Raw genomic sequence first — 16873 nt, 5'->3', positions numbered from 1 at the left:
AACAGTCCCATATGCTGGCACCATCAAACAAACAGTCCCTATACTGGCACCATCAAACAGTCCCTATACTGGCACCATCAAACAGTCCCTATACTGGCACCATCAAACAGTCCCTATACTGGCACCATCAAACAGTTCCTATACTGGCACCATCAAACAGTCACTATACTGGCACCATCAAACAGTCCCTATACTGGCACCATCAAACAGTCCCTATATACTGGCACCATCAAACAGTCTCTATACTGGCACCATCAAACAGTCCCTATACTGGCACCATGAAACAGTCATCTGGCAAAAACAGTCTCATATACTGGCACCATCAAACAGTCCCTATACTGGCACCATGAAACAATCCCTATACTGGCACCATCAAACAGTCTCTATACTGGCACCATCAAACAGTCTCTATACTGGCACCATCAAACAGCTTGACATCAATGTCAATATAAGGTGTCCACTGGTCTCGAGGGACATATATTGATCAGCCCACCGTGATAGTTTATGTTCCTGGCATCCTCGGTCAGTTTATGTTCCCATAAAACACAAACTAGCATAGGGGGAATATCACCTCATGTTACCCAAGGGACCAATGGACAACCAGTTTATCCTACCGCACTCCTAAATATACTGCAGGTTTGTCTTATGCATGCACACTTTAGTCTGAATTTGAAACTACTACAATGCCTGTGAGGATTTTAAAGCAGAGCATGGAAAACAGTGATTACACAGTGTCCTTTAGAAAGTGGTCAAATGCAACATGGTTATATTAAGGATTACATAGTTTCATTGAAGTACAGATTCTGGTATTCTGGATTGAATATCACACAGAATATGAAGCCACTCCCTCAGAGTGGGGCACCTAATCGCTCCAGTCCTATAGGTACTGGAATCTGGATTTTCCTGAGGGAGTGTAATCGCTAATAAAACATGTTACACAGAAAACAAACTTAAGAGTTAATCCCCCTAGATTTATTTTATTTAGAAATTAAAATGTCATATCTGGAAAATGGTTGCTTACATTAATTTGAGATTCAGTATCGTGGTTGGTAAGTTTGAATGTAACAACAGCAGTTCCGGCAGTGGAGGATTAAGTCATTAGAAATGTACTTTACACATTAACAGAGTACATGGAACAAAATATATTGGGAATGACAGGAATAACAAGTCTTTATGGATGATAGCTTTTTTATTGTACAAAAGCGCGGTTTCGGTTTAGATACTTATACCGTTTTCAAAATATATTGGGTATCAGCCAATCAGAATGTGCCATTCATGTGAAAGGTAAGATGATATGTCATGTTTCATTCAGTCCAGCACTGCCGCTCCTGAGTATGAGTTCCTAACTACAGTTCTAAAACTACAAAGGGTATATAGATGTTGCACATCAGTATGTTCTCATGGCCTACACAATTTCAGGGCTGACTTGGCGATTTCGGAATGCTAGGCTTATTGACAGGTTAATTTGCAAAGTCCTCACGTTCAAACAGCCTCCACTGCATGCATGAGAGATGGCTAAATCCAAGCTCCAGCATTCTTAACTTCTTTTGAATAGTATTAATAATTCATGTGTCAAAAAATTCAGATCAGAATTAAAACAAACATTTTGATCAGCTTGGAAACAAATGTCACGTAAATGTCATCATTGTTTTTAAACAGATGATATTTCATGACAGTCACAAAACAAATTCAAGTTTTCCAGTTTTTCATGAGGGAACTTTGGGAAAGTTATCAATATGAAATGTGCATGAATATGAAGTTCAGTACCGGATCAGTTTTCATGATTCTGGTCTTCCTGTCATTTACTGTTTGAACAGGCGTCTAATCATCGAACTCAAATAAGGTAACTATGCTGAAATTGGAGAGCAGCTGTGAAAGTGAAAAACGGAAATGCAAAAGAAATAAACAGAAGAACTTGATCTCTAGGACTTAGATCTGTATCATGTGTTATTGACAACCCCACCCCCAAATGTATTTTATGGCACAGGCTTCTCCTCCCATCACAATCATTCACACTCACACACATATACATGACCCCACCCCTATTTTAATCAATCCATGAATAATGTTCACTTTTATCATTCTTTTATTTTAAAATTTAAATAAAATAGAACTGAAGCGCAATAGAGCACTCATTTTGTTCAACCTTCCCCATGTTCTTGAAATCTTGTGCAGACTCTCATGTATGTATCTAGGAGGTGTATTACATCGTCACAGCACCCTTCTCACCTGCATGTGGCTTCCCTTTGTTGCCAGGCAACATACACGCCTCAAACATGCAGAAAACCATTCATTGATCAGTCTACTCGCTTCAGGCATCTCAACCCACAGCTTACAGCCTCTCAAGTCTTTGGTAGTCAAACTTTGCTTATATAATATCATGTTCAACTTTCCTAACCATACACCCAGTTGTATGCAGTTCTGTTGACTGGGAGAATGTGTTCTGTACAACTTATTCAAACTGTGCAGATGATGCCGGATTAATGATCCTTATTTGATTCACTGATTGGCATGTAGAACTCTTACCATCTGACTATGTTTTCTGCTGAATCGACTTCAAGTCACAATTCCATAGCACTCCAGTAGGCTAGCATTATATATAATACCACAATGCTTTCCTTTCTTGTTTTTTCGACTTCTAGAAGCTTTGTACTAAATAGTGTATCAAGTTCAGTAACTTTATCTATTGGTTTAAAACATTCATTAATAAATTTTACACAGATAATAATTTAATACAGTAAAGATCTTACTGATAGAGGTAATGTTTAGACATCTTTATGTAGAGTTAACTATTAATTTTGTTGTTTGTTATTTTGCTGTGGATCGTGCGTGAAATCTGAAGGATGTTGTTTGATGCCTTCCATGTGATGTATTCCAGCATGGGGACTCTGGTTTTGATGTGTCCAGCTTGTCGAGGAGCGACAGTGCTTCCTCCACACAGTCTCTACAACACGGCGGAATGCCCGAGCTGCTCATTGGGCTGGCGTACATGGCACGACTGGTCGGCTCTCCGTGGAGGTCATCAAGGGAAGTAACTTCCGCAACATGGCCATGAACAGGGCTCCAGGTGGGTTTGTTTGATTATGTAACAAAAGTTATATTTGGGATTACACTTTTTCAGTAAAGTACAGATTACAGTACTTTTATTAGGTTGAATCCAATCAGGGATTCAAACCCACAGTCTCAGTGTCCGGTGCTTAATTGCCATCACACAAAGGCAACGATCTAACCCACTCAGCCACCACACGACTTCAAATCAAGAGAGAGAGATTGAAAGAGAGGGAGAGAGAAAGGAGGTCAAAGCTTACAATGGTTTAACATTGCTTCGAACTTATCTATGAAGTAGTGTTCTTTTAAAATTTGCCATGTCCTGATTGACCAATGGTTTTGTTGCAGACACATACGTGAAGTTGACGTTGATGTCACCGACGGGGCAGGAGCTGCAGCGGTGCAAGACCTCGGTGAGGCGTGGTCAGCCAAATCCACTGTTCAAGGAGACGTTCATGTTCCAGGTGGCTCTGTTCCAGCTCCCAGAAGTGACACTTATGGTGTCTGTCTACAACAAGAAGAGCATGAAGAAGAAAGAAATGATTGGATGGTTCTCATTAGGTAACATGTCCCTTCAGTTTAATATGCCTGTATTCAGGGATAGATCTCGAGATGGAGCAGTATCTGGATTATGCTGCTATGCCAGACTGTCAGGTGTTGTCCAAGTAGGGTAGGATGCTAATGGAGTCAACAAATGTTGTCTAAATATGGTATGGTGCTAAGAGAGAGTCAGGTGTTGTCCAAATACTGTTAATCACGAAATCTTTGCAAGCATGATATTTTTGCGAAAATGCGCTCGCAAAAATATCATGACGCAATTTGCTGGTCAATTGCAATAAACAATCAACAAATAACGTGTCTCATTATCTCCTTATTATTAAACAGTTCATATAATCAAGTACTCTACTGAGCTCAGTTCAAGGATAGCAGCAACCTTTAATATGTGATTGGATTTACTTTAGGTAGAACTTTCAGTTGTAATTTATTTTTGAGAATTGGGCAAGTCACAAAAATATCATGACGCATAATTGTCTGTTGGTCACCACTCGCAAAAATATCGTGATGCAAAAAATTCGTGATGTACAGTATTTTGGTGGCAGAGACGGGTGTTTATCTAAATATGGCATGGTCGTCTGAGACCTGGATCACTTCGGGGTCTCCTCAAACATTAAGCTGGCACATTGTAATACTAGAATACTGATCAAAGCAGCATTTGCCAAAAACTCACTCACTCCTTGAGAGATTGTCAGATGATTCTCAATGAGGCCAGATAGGGATTTGCATGACATCCACCATTATTGGGGCTGGGATCTGTCAGTTCACTGGAATATGTGCCTTAAATATTTGAAACAAATTCTTCAAATGGCAAGGCTAGATTGTGCATATTTCAGTGCATGTCTGAACCGACCCCTGCAGATCCAGGTTCGAATTGGTCTTCAACGCATTCTTGTCATAAGAGGCAATGAATGGGATTGAGTTGTCAGGCTCACTGACTTGGTTGACACATGTCATCATATCCCAATTGCATCAATCGATGCTCATGCTGTTGATCACTGGATTGTCTGGTCCAGACTCAATTACTTACAGACCGCTGCTGAAATATTGCTGAATGCAGCGTAAAAAAACAAACAAACAAAATGCATGTCTGTACCAGAGAGAATTGTTCGTTTCAGGCATGAACTGCAGCGGGGAAGAAGAGGGTTCTCACTGGTCCGACATGAGGGAGAGTAAAGGAGAGCAAGTGTGTCGATGGCACGTGTTACTGGAGTCATAGCCAGGCAGCGTACAGCACCACCTACAGACACCAGCTTGGATGGACACGCCCACGGACAGCACTCACCACTCATACCATACATTGCCTCAAGAGTACAATTTGCAAATAGTACAATACACATTAGGCCTTATGTATTGTTTTAGTTGGTTTACGATTTCAGCTGACAAAAATCTGAAATTGAAATTGAAATAGAATAATTTTTGACAAATCATATTTGGACCAACTTTTTTATGATAGCGTGAAATTGAAAAAAATACAGACTTTATTATATCATGTTCGGAAGAAATGGTACGTAACACATATAATAATCTTTATTCTACCAATATAAAATATAAACTGTCTCATGGTTTTTGTTTTTTTCTGACTGTGCGACCATTTAGTATGTTTTTTATATAGTAGTAGCTGTACTAGTAATCTTAAAATAATCAAATAATATCTTGATATTGTACAATACATTGTTAGCCAAAATATTGTAAACTAACTAATACAAAAATTAAAGGCCTTACATAGACGTGAAGAACAATGAACACACTGCACATTTGCAAATCTGCTTAGGCATTTTGAGACAAGTCATGTTAAAGAGAATTCTTAGCTTGGCTCATCACCAAATAGCTGTGAGTGAACGTGGAAACAAATCAAAATATGGATATAGAAGCAAGCTGTTATCGCCATTCCTGAATTGTGTAATTCTGGTGAGAATACCCTATGTAACTGTTATGTACAGATGAAACATTGTTCTGAACACTAGAACATTAATCTGAGAACTGAAACATTGTTCTGAGAACTGAAACATTGTTCTGAGTACTGAAACATTGTTCTGAGAACTGAAACATTGTTCTGCATACTGAAACATTGTTCTGAGAACTGAAACATTGTTCTGAGTACTGAAACATTGTTCTGAGAACTGAAACATTGTTTTCTGAGAACTGAAACATTGTTCTGAGTACTGAAACATTGTTCTTAGTACTAGAACATTTTTCCAAGTACTGAAGCATTGTTCTTAGTTGTCAAACATTGTTAAGAGAACTGAAACATTGCTATTAGTGCTGAAACATTGTTCCAAGTACTGAAACAAGGTAGAGAGACCATAGAAAAGTGCTAGTTGACATATTGAGGACTCTGTCATGGAGCTGTATTGTACATGGGTGGCGTTCACACCCTGGCTCTGCCACCCGCTGGGTGCATGATGCTGTCTACTCTCAAGAACCTCTGTACATTTTGTAATGTTTCAACATGTGTAAACCGTATTTCTTGTTGTATAGTTTACTTTTCAATTATTGACATTGACAACTGGCAATATAAGATGTACTTTATTCTGCTCTTACTGTCGCACCCACTGGTCTCACCAGATATTGTTCTGGCCTCTTCCACAAAACTGTCTTAGCGCTACAGCAGTTGTGTTTTAATCACCTTAGCGCTAAGATCATCTTGTGAATGGGGCCATGTATGTTAAAGATGTAAAAAAAGATCTGAGTTGTTTATTCCACACGGAGACAGGAGAGGATGCATGAGTTTTCCGGTCACTGTTTTCATTTTATGTCAGCCCAGAAAGTAATGACAGATTTACATATACTACTCAAATGAAGGTTAAATTTCACTGTTTTGTACAACTACAGTTTGTCTATCAAGACCATGACAAATAAGTCAGTGGTCATTTGACGTGTAACGATATGAGGAGCCAGTGATACGATACATATCCTAATAAAATATTGAGTTCATCTTTTCACCCTTTCTACAGGTAAATCACAAACCTGAATTGTTAAATTTCAAACTTCAGACAGCAAAGATGGGGTATTGTAGGGGAGAAATATGATAATCTTTGGGACACTCTGCAGCTTCTGCTGTTTATAGGCAGACAGGAAATAATTGAGAAACTGTCGCTGGAGTGGTAATGGAAGCCACAACATGACATACTACTTTGTGGTACTTAACATGTTTTGGGGCATTTCATTCCTAAGAGTTAGAGTGCAACCATCCAACAAATAGAACAAAAACAAAATTAATAATGGTGTTTTGCTTGTTCTGTCATGTGCTTCAAAACACCCTCCCCTCTCGATACCAGGATCCCAAAAATGGGATGCGATATTTCCTCTTCAAATTCATACTTGCGAAAAAAATTATAGAAAATTAACTCTTGATACTTTCATTGTGAGTCAAATATGTTGTGATAAAAGTATTTTGACTTAAAAAAAATATTTGGTATCTAATGGGTTAACTAGTTATTCAACAGTTTCTAGTATTTGTTTTTTTACATCAGTATAGCTATGTATTGTATGTATTGCAAAACAGGAGTTGTAAATCAACTGATCGTATTGTGAGCCGCGTATCGTGATACAATACTGTATTGCTGTATTGTTGCACCACAACACAGTCAGTGTACTTTAACCTCTTTGAGTAGTATATTTATGTATGTTTCATTAGTTATCTTTGGTATGGACATTTAGATGCATGTTGTTTTCGCTTACACCAAACTGTTCAAGTTAACACTGAACTGATAATGCTGGCTTGTGTAGTTCATGCAGAATTCATGTACGGCTGCATTATTCATGCCCTTGTATTCAGACAGAACTCTTTTAAATATTGATGGGGCATTGTAGTAAACACTCCCTCTGTGATTTCAGGAGAGATCATTGAACAAAACATGTATGCAACAGCTATTTCTTGAGAATGTTTGCTCGGCGGGAAAAGGGAGGTAACTCTGACAAGACACTGGCAGTCAGATGATGACGCGTATAACAATACACTTGCCACAATCAGTTATTAGAGCACAATGGTGAACAGAAGTATATTTGTTCAACACATGATTTCTAGTGAATCCAGTGTTTGGACACAATTGTTTTCACGCAGACAGTGTTTTTATTATGTTCAGTTAAAACTAGCTGCATTCATCCTGTCTTCTGATTGATGACAACATGGAAATCAGACCTTAGGGAATGGTTGTTAATGGCAGGAGAAAATTAGTGGATAAGTATGGTCTTCGGACTGAATCATACTTGGTGGTGGGGGTGTCAGTTGTTCATGTTCACTCCTCTCTCTCTCTCTCTCTATCTTGTTCTCTCTTTATCTTGCTCTTTCTCTATCTCTCATGCTTTGTCTTTTGCTGTCTCTTGCTCCATCTCTCATGCTCTATATCTCTCCCATTCTCTCTTGTTCCACCTCTCTTGCTGTCTCTCTCTTTCCTTCTTGTTCCATCTCACTCTCTACTCTCTCTCTCTCCTCTTTCTCTCTCTGGTCTCTCTCTCTCTCTCTCTCTCTCTCTCTCTCTGGTGCTGTATCTGTCACAGTCTCTTTCTCACTCTCTATCTCTGTCAGTGTCTCCCTCCCTATTGACCAATCCCCTGGCTTCTGTACTATGCTAGGGAGAGAACCTTGCAGCATCCCCTCACCACAGATCTCAGACACCTATGCCTGCCTGTTTTCCCTGCATGATAACGTTGTATTGCTAACCTCTACATGAGAACTAAGCCTGCTGTTACATGTGAAGGTGCCATGTATATATATATACTGTTAAACATGTACAGTCCCATGTTGTGAGGCCACACTCAAGTCAGTGTTGAACTTGTTATTCCTTGATAACATTACCGATGTTTTGGTTGTGATGGACTATGTTGGTGATACGTGAGCAAAGCTAACTCTGTTGACATTGTGCTGTTGTGATTTGAAGGATGGTGACATTCACTGGGGGTTTGGTCGAGTGCTTTCTTAATGCTACTGCATTATCCAGCTTGTGTACGGCCAGCCTTCCAGATGCTCAGGTTCTAAGCTGACCAAGCCATCTATGGCACGGCAATTCTGTAATTCTATTGGGTATGCCATGTAAATTCACACAGATTATATGTTTCTAGATTTCTCCAAAGCGGTAAATATAGTAGACCTACATCAGCGACTTTCTCGGACATTAAACTGACATGCCTTTATATTGCTGGAATATTGTTTAGAAAAGCATGTAACCAAGTTTAATCACAGCCACATAGAGTAGTGTTGTTCAGATGGCCTCCAAAAGTCACTTTCACCATGAAGCTCCTGTAAAATATCACTTCTGCAGTTACTCCCATCTTCGGAGTACTAACTGCAAGTGATGGCCTCAGTTGAAATACGTTCCCCATAATCCAATTACATTCAATTTTGTCGTGGTACTTTCGTGATTTTTGCTAAAGAATCAAATGAAATATGTTTAGTACAAAGTTGTTTTTGTTATCTACTACTGTACTGAAATTCCTGATAGAAAGCGTGTTTCACTGTTACTGGGGCAAAAGAAAAATATAATCAGAGTCTTAAAGGGAGCAACCATTAGCTGTTCAAAGAGGAGGGGATTTAGGTTTAACATATGCATGTTGTTTTTTTCACTATTTAAGAGCTCAGTACATTTTTTCAAACATAAACATACCTAAATGTTGTTGCTTTATTTAAATAAATACAAATAACAACCTCTTTTATTTGGATAGTTGTCCAGAAGAAAAGGTCACATCAGTATTTTTCCTGTAATATGAGGCATATATAAATTATTGCTATTTGCAGGTGGACTTGTTTCTATTCCCCGCAAAAAAAACATGCACAAATCAAATGGTTGTACCATCATATGTCAAACATGTGCCTATTTATCTGTAAGGCAAGTAATTTTATTACTGTTATGTGTTGTTTAGTCCATGACACAATTACCAGATGGTCTGTGATGTCAAAATGTTATATAGGAACAACTATGATCTCAAAACAAAGAATACTAATGTCACGTATTACAATGAACCACCGACATATGATATATTCAGTTGGTTTTGACATTGTTGACACCATTGTAAGATTGTTGATATATCTGTACAACTAGTTAGAGGAGTCTGCTGTACCAAGCATTCCTTCAGCTGGTGGATACATGGAATACCATTTCAAATGTTTTGCTCCTATTTTTAGTCATCTAGTGGGTTAGGGTTTGAGAGTACCCATAGCTGCTGCTTATTATCAGAACTAGGATTTCCTCGTCACTGAGTTGTATGCTGCCTCGGCACTAGGATTTCCTCGTCACTGAGCCATATTCTGCTTCAATGCTAGGATTTCCTTGTCACCGAGCCATATTCTGCCTCAATACTAGGATTTCCTCGTCACCGAGTCATATTCTGCCTCAATACTAGGACTTCCTCGTCACCGAGTCATATTCTGCCTCAATACTAGGATTTCCTTGTCACCGAGTCATATTCTGCCTCAATACTAGGATTTCCTTGTCACCGAGTCATATTCTGCCTCAATACTAGGATTTCCTCGTCACCGAGTCATATTCTGCCTCAATACTAGGATTTCCTTGTCACCGAGTCATATTCTGCCTCAATACTAGGATTTCCTTGTCACTGAGCCATATTCTGCCTCAATACTAGGATTTCCTCGTCACCGAGTCATATTCTGTCTCAATACTAGGATTTCCTCGTCACTGAGTCATATTCTGCCTCAATACTAGGATTTCCTCGTCGATGAGTCATATTCTGCCTCAGTACTAGGATTTCCTCGTCACCGAGTCATATTCTGTCTCAATACTAGGATTTCCTCGTCACTGAGTCATATTCTGCCTCAATACTAGGATTTCCTCGTCGATGAGTCATATTCTGCCTCAGTACTAGGATTTCCTTGTCACCGAGTCATATTCTGCCTCAATACCAGGATTTCCTCATCACTGAGCCCTATACTACCACGGTTTTGCATGTTATAGCTGCACCATCTTGTGAGGTGCCACGGCTGAACAGTCTCCACATTCAATGTTCCCCTGACATGCTAGTCCATTGCTTACACTTGCTGTGTTTAGTTCATGTTGTCTGTCACATATATACTGTCATCCCCATGCCTGCAGCCACTTACTATCAAATATCCAACAATCATCTCCAGTTCATATTCCAAGATTTGTGATCATGTTTTATTGATTGCCAGTATAATGTAGGTTGTCAACCACACTGGGGCATGGCAGGGAGCTCCCTTGGGCGTGGCAGGGACCTTCCTTGGGTGTGGCAGAGGGCTCACTGGGGCATGGCAGGGAGCTCCCTGGGGTGTGGCAGGGGGCTCGCTGGGGTGTGGCAGGGTGCGTGACAGGGAGCTCGCCAGGGCATGGCATGGAAGTCGCTGGGGTGACAGGCAGCAAGGTTTGTCCTCTCTCTACCTCTACCACTCCCTATGATTGTTCTGTCACTGTACTTCTACTGCAGAAAATATGTTTTGGTCAATGTATCATACACTATCATGTTTCACGTTACCAATAAAGCCAAAGCTGTATGGATTGCCTTGTTGTCTTTGTGGGATGCTCGCCACTAATCAACCTGGACGATTTGTCATCTGATAGTTTACAGCTGTATTATGTTTGCATGTGGAGCATGCATTGAACCTGGTGCTTCCATGTCCGTGGGAGTGTGTGGCATGCCAACAGCTGTTGCAGTTCTGAGCTAACCCTTACTTTACTGCAATGAGTAAGTTTTATCCTGGTTTTACGCCGCTTTTAGCAATACTCCAGTAATGTCATGGTGGGGGACACCAGTAATGTCATGGTGGGGGACACCAGTAATGTCATGGTGGGGGACACAGGAAATGGGCTTCATACACTGTACCCATGTTGGGAATCGAACCCGGGTCTTTGGCGTGATGATTGAATGTTTTAACCACTAGGCTGCCCCACATTACTGACAATCAGGAAACATTACCAAATATTTGTAAATTCAGACTATATAAACAAATGCTGTGCAAGTGGCTGGTCCCTTCAGATCACCAGAGATGTTGAAAATGTAACTTATCAAGGACAACAAACATACACATTTGGTTTAGGTGATGCAGTTTTGAATATTTTCAACAAGATACTTGTCAAATAAGGTACAAATGGACTTAAGTTTTTTATCTTATTCAACTCCACATCCAGCATTATTCCAGCTATATAACTGCGACCTGTAAAGAATCAAGTTTGGACTAGACAATCCAGTGATTGATATTGAGAGCAACAATCCAAGCTGTGGGGTATGAGGAGATGCTCTGTACCAGGGCAACCGTGAAGATCCAGTTAGAATTGATCTCCAGTAACCCATCCTTGTCGTAAGAGCCAACTAACAAGATCGGATGGTCAGGCTCGCTGACTGCGTAGATCAATGTTCATGCTGTTGATCCCTGGATTTTCTGGTCCAGATCCAATTACCGGTATTTACAGAGTGCGGCGCTAAACTAAACTAAACTCAATCACTCACTGTACCAGGTCACAGTGTCCTCACATGCTATCACATACTACTCATATATGACTCAGAATGAGGCAGAATTTCAGTTGTGGGTTGTTTTGAGCAGTATATTTGGTCACATTCCCAACCACATTGGTTGATTGGGAGCCATTCTATCCTAGAATCGACATCAGGTGTACAGAAGAAGAAAACTGAGAGCTTACAGTGACAAAACTATTTGCAGGATAATCTGACAGAATCAAATGAAAAGAAAACCATTTTACCACATTTGTGTATAGTTTCTGCTGGTCAAGTAAGTTATACCATACACTAGCACAGGGAAAGTGATCATGTCTAATAACTCCAATAGTTTTAGTATGTGCTTTTTAGTGATTATTAATGCTGATTAGTCAACTGAAGCCAAATGATGTCACAGTGCTTCATTGTTGACAGGGGCGTTGGGGTAGCCTAATGGTTAAAGCGTTGGCTCGTCACGCTGAAGACCCGGGTTCGAATCCCCACATGGGTACAATGTGTGAAGCCCATTTCTGGTGTCCCCCACCGTGATGTTGCTGGAATATTGCTAAAAGCGGCGTAAAACCAAACTCAGTCAGTCAGTCATTGTTGACAAAAATGTGACCTCAACTATTGGATCACAAAAATGTGACATCAACTATTAGATCACAAAAATGTGACATCAACTATTAGATCACAAAAATGTGACATCAACTATTAGATTGATGACTACAAGAGTTACTCTGTTCAAATATACTGGACAAAATAAGTTAGGGATATTGGTATTTTTATGATTGATATTTTATCAGTGTGTCAATGAATAAATAGATCATTATTCATAATTTCAAAATGTACATACTATCCCTAACTATGCTGGGTTGAATAGGATTGTGCTGTTCTGTTGGTTCTGAAACGAGGGTTTGAAAACGGCATCCAGATGGTTAAAGTTTGTATTCATTATGAAGAAAATGTTTAGAGTCAGTAGCAATTTTTAAAGCGAGATTTGCAGTTTGCTATCAGCCACAGAGCTTAGGGTATTTTAAAGGGAAAACATCAAAGATGTCAGACAGAGATTTGCATTAGTCAGTGGAACGTTTCCCGGTCATCATAAGTAACTGTTCTGTGTGCTGTTGTACAAAGTGATCTTAGTGCTAAGGTGACCGTAACTCCCATATCTTAACATGGTGCTAAGGTTGCTGTGTACAACGGCACCCTGGAGTAATATAATCAGTACTGAATCTTTGAAGGGCATTTAGAAGTGGATTGCATAAGTAAAGCAAGATTAATGGATGTCAACTTCAACCTGATGAAGGAGCAGGCATACCCTCTGAAATGTGTTATTCACAATAAATGTTTGCCCATTCAATTCTTTTGACATAAGGGGCGGTGGGGTAGCCTAGTGGTTAAAACGTTCCCTCATCACGCCGAAGACTCGGGTTCAATTCCCCACATGGGTACACTGTGTGAAGCCCATTTCTGGTGTCCCCCATCTTGATATTGCTGGAATATTGTTAAAAGCGGCGTAAAATCATACTCACTCACTCTCTTTTGACATAAATTAAGTCAAGACACCTCAGTTATATATTTTATTACAACATCATAACCACCAACAATGAAGGACACTAGTGGTAACACAGCCATATGGAGTTGTCTTGGTGCTATCTGTTAGTCAGTTACTCGTGGCCACTATATATGTGTATCACAAGCTGGGATATAAATGAGTGAGTATTATGTTAAGTGCCCACTTTAAATGCTGAAAAGATCACATAAGTGCTCAAACATGTACAAGTTGTATCACAGTTCACTTGAGTATTTTCTGACCGCGTCATACCAAAAGACGTTAAAATATGGTGCTTGTTGGTCCCTGCCTGGCGCTCGGCATAAATTGGTACAACAAGGACTGATCAACAGTAGGACTGAGTGGGGTATTCATGCTTCAGTCAGGTATAATAGTGTCTGAGTGGGGTATTCAGGCTTCAAAAATATCTAGTCCGCCTCATGTCGGGTCAATTTTAGTATATATAATGATTATAACAGTTTACTGGGGTATTTATATTTGGAGGACAGGCTAGATTTTGGCAGGACTGGTAAAAGCCTGCCAGTCCTGTGGACAGGCTAGATTTTCTACATCTTTCCTACACTGATGGTATCTCAGTGGGCTAGCACTATAAAACCATCTTCAGCCTGGGCTAGTACAAGCATGCACATACCGCGATGCATATGAGGAAAATATTCTCAAGCACGACGTTAAACCCAATTCCACCACCACCACCACTTGAGTATTCTACATGCAGCCATTGCAGGGTGTGATTTCGCTATTTACAACCTGCACCGTGCATGTTCAACATGGCTGGTGCTGGTTGCCTTCAGTAACAGGTTGCACCCAGTGCACGTAACAATAAATCAACGTCTTACAGCTGTCATCGTGTGTTTTAATTGGGAAGTAAGTGACTGGAAGTAACAAGACTTGTTACAAACATGAACATTTGTGTACTCATTAATCAGTTAAATTGCACTAATCATATAATTGAGATTAATAAATAAGGTAAGGCCAGACCAATTTTATTTCTTGTTTTACGGATTTTTGTCCTCAGAAAACCTAAAGGCAGGAGGGAAAAAAATAAAAAATAAAAATCACCAGTCAAAGTAATATTCCTTTTAAATACCAAAAGTATTTTATATTTGGCAATTTATGAAGTGTATATGAGTCAAAAAACAATCAAATTTTGTTGTTGTAAGTTAACATTTTTGGCCAATAAAAACATGAAGATTTTGTTGAATCATTCATCGTTATCATCATGAGGTCAACTTCTGCTGAATGAATCCGATACTGAGTGCTTGTTATGAGAATTGATAAACAAGTATTTATCTTACGTTTTAGAACCAATGACAATATTTTGTGGTGCAACCAAAATTTTGGTGGTGCAACCAAAATTTTGATGGTGCAGCCAAACCTACAAGCCAGGTTGCACTTGGTGCAGGTACTGAAAAAAAGACTGAAATCACACCCTACATTGTAAGCAAGTTGTGTTTCACACAATAGCACTGAGTAAATCATATGTTAGACAAGTGTTATTTTCAAATGTGTTTACAAATCCTCAGACTAAAAACATTATAATGTGAAAAATATATAAAAATTAAAGCAGTGGGTTTTTTTAAATATTTTCTTGACCAGACATAAGTAGGATTTTAAAAAATACAAATTGATTTACTGTGTCTGTCAATATATATCAGTTATTTAATATCCTTCCATTAAAACCTGTTAAAAATGTTATCTCATTGTTTTGAATTTTATATCTGACACTTATTCTATGGTTCTGATTTTTTATGTTCATGTTTTACATTAAGCAACTTCTAACAAATATTGGCTTGAACATTAAACATTGCATCTTGTGGTGTTTGTTTTGGTTACAGTTCTGCCAAATTTTATTTAAAACAAAAGTTGGTGTGACCCAAATGAGGTAACAGTATGTTATTATAATCATTTAATATTTGATGTGGTATACGTTTTGAAGGGTATGTCTCCCCAAAACAATGGAATACAGAAGCCATGGTTCCTCTATACTAATTGGTTTAATAATTATATAAGGCCAGACCAATTTTATTTCTTGTTTTACAGATTTTTTTCCTCAGAAAACCTGAAGGCAGGAGGTCAAAAAAAAAATAGAATAAAATGATCAGTCAAAGTAATATTACTTCTAAATACTAAAAGTATTTTACTTTTGGGAACTTATGAAGTGTATATGGGGCAAAAAACAATCTAACAGAAGTTTTCTTGTAAGTTTACATTTTTGGACAATAAAAACATTTTATTATTTTTGTTCTTATTCTTCAAAAAGTACTGTGGATTCGTAAAACAAGAAATACAATTGGTCTGGCCTAAAGTTCATATATCAGGGACATCTAGAGATTGACTAGTGTATTCATTCTGCACAGATGGAAGAGGATATTTTGTATATTTTCACTTATTTGCTGAAATTTATATCATCTGTCGAACACAAATGTCAACTATTCATCACTATTTGCTTAATTTATAATAGATATTGAAGAAACATATCCGTTTTTCAATCTTCCTTAAACATAACATTAAGACATTTACTATACCGTCTTGTCTAAATGATAGATATACTACTGGAAAGAAGCTAAAGAACACCTGATAATATTTCTATAATGTTATGGCAGATTAACTATAGTATTCTTTACTTCTCTTGAGTTGTATATCTATTTGTCATCACAATGAGCTGCCTTGAATCTTTAACCAGTAAATATTAGCTATCTGGACTGCAACACAAATATTTTCAGTAAAATTCTCTCAATATATGCTACATACATAGTCACAACACCCCCTGTACTACTTACCTAACACCATGTTCCATAAGAATACATGACACATGTTATCACAGACAAAGCTTTGGATTTGAGTTAGTATTAAATAAACAAGGTTATGAGTTCTATCATAATGTGTAAATGTCATAAGATGACAAAGACCATCTAAATCCATGCTAACCCTGGTATATATACATTCTTCTCCACGGTGCTTTTCCAAATATACTGATTCTGAAAACAAGGCACCATTGGCAATTTGGTTTTCAGAAAATAGTACAAATTATGTACATTCTCCTTGTTGATACACATCCTTCTGATATGTACACATCTGTCTTTTGTGTTCACATCATTCTGGCGCATACAAACAGTGTATGAAATATTTAAGCTCGTCCAACCTCCCGAGACGCTCTAGATTTCTGACGGACGGTCTAAATTTACAGCTAGCCAGCCGATGGTCTGGTAAATTTTTTTAGATGTTCCATACATCTGAGTAAATCCACCATGTTTGGTCTGGTTAAATCCATTTGGGGCAGGTAACATTTTG

At 38.7% G+C, this 16873-nt stretch overlaps 1 protein-coding gene across 1 annotated transcript in view; it reads left to right on the top strand.

The window, feature by feature from the left end:
• LOC124280079 (synaptotagmin-16-like) overlaps positions 1–5516 on the top strand; it is a 42681-nt gene extending 37165 nt beyond the window's left edge. The window contains 4 exon segments of the mRNA XM_046715957.1: positions 2879–2987; positions 2990–3067; positions 3397–3609; positions 4722–5516. Coding sequence (XP_046571913.1) covers positions 2879–2987; positions 2990–3067; positions 3397–3609; positions 4722–4822 — 501 coding nt within the window. The 3' untranslated portion in view covers positions 4823–5516.
• The last annotated feature ends 11357 nt before the right edge of the window (positions 5517–16873 follow it).

This window comes from Haliotis rubra, unplaced genomic scaffold, assembly GCF_003918875.1.
Source record: "Haliotis rubra isolate DU_JTF1 unplaced genomic scaffold, ASM391887v1 Scf26, whole genome shotgun sequence".
NCBI classification, from domain to species: domain Eukaryota; kingdom Metazoa; phylum Mollusca; class Gastropoda; order Lepetellida; family Haliotidae; genus Haliotis; species Haliotis rubra.
Note: the sequence above shows the minus strand (reverse complement) of the source record. Positions and strands in the feature narration are given on the sequence as shown.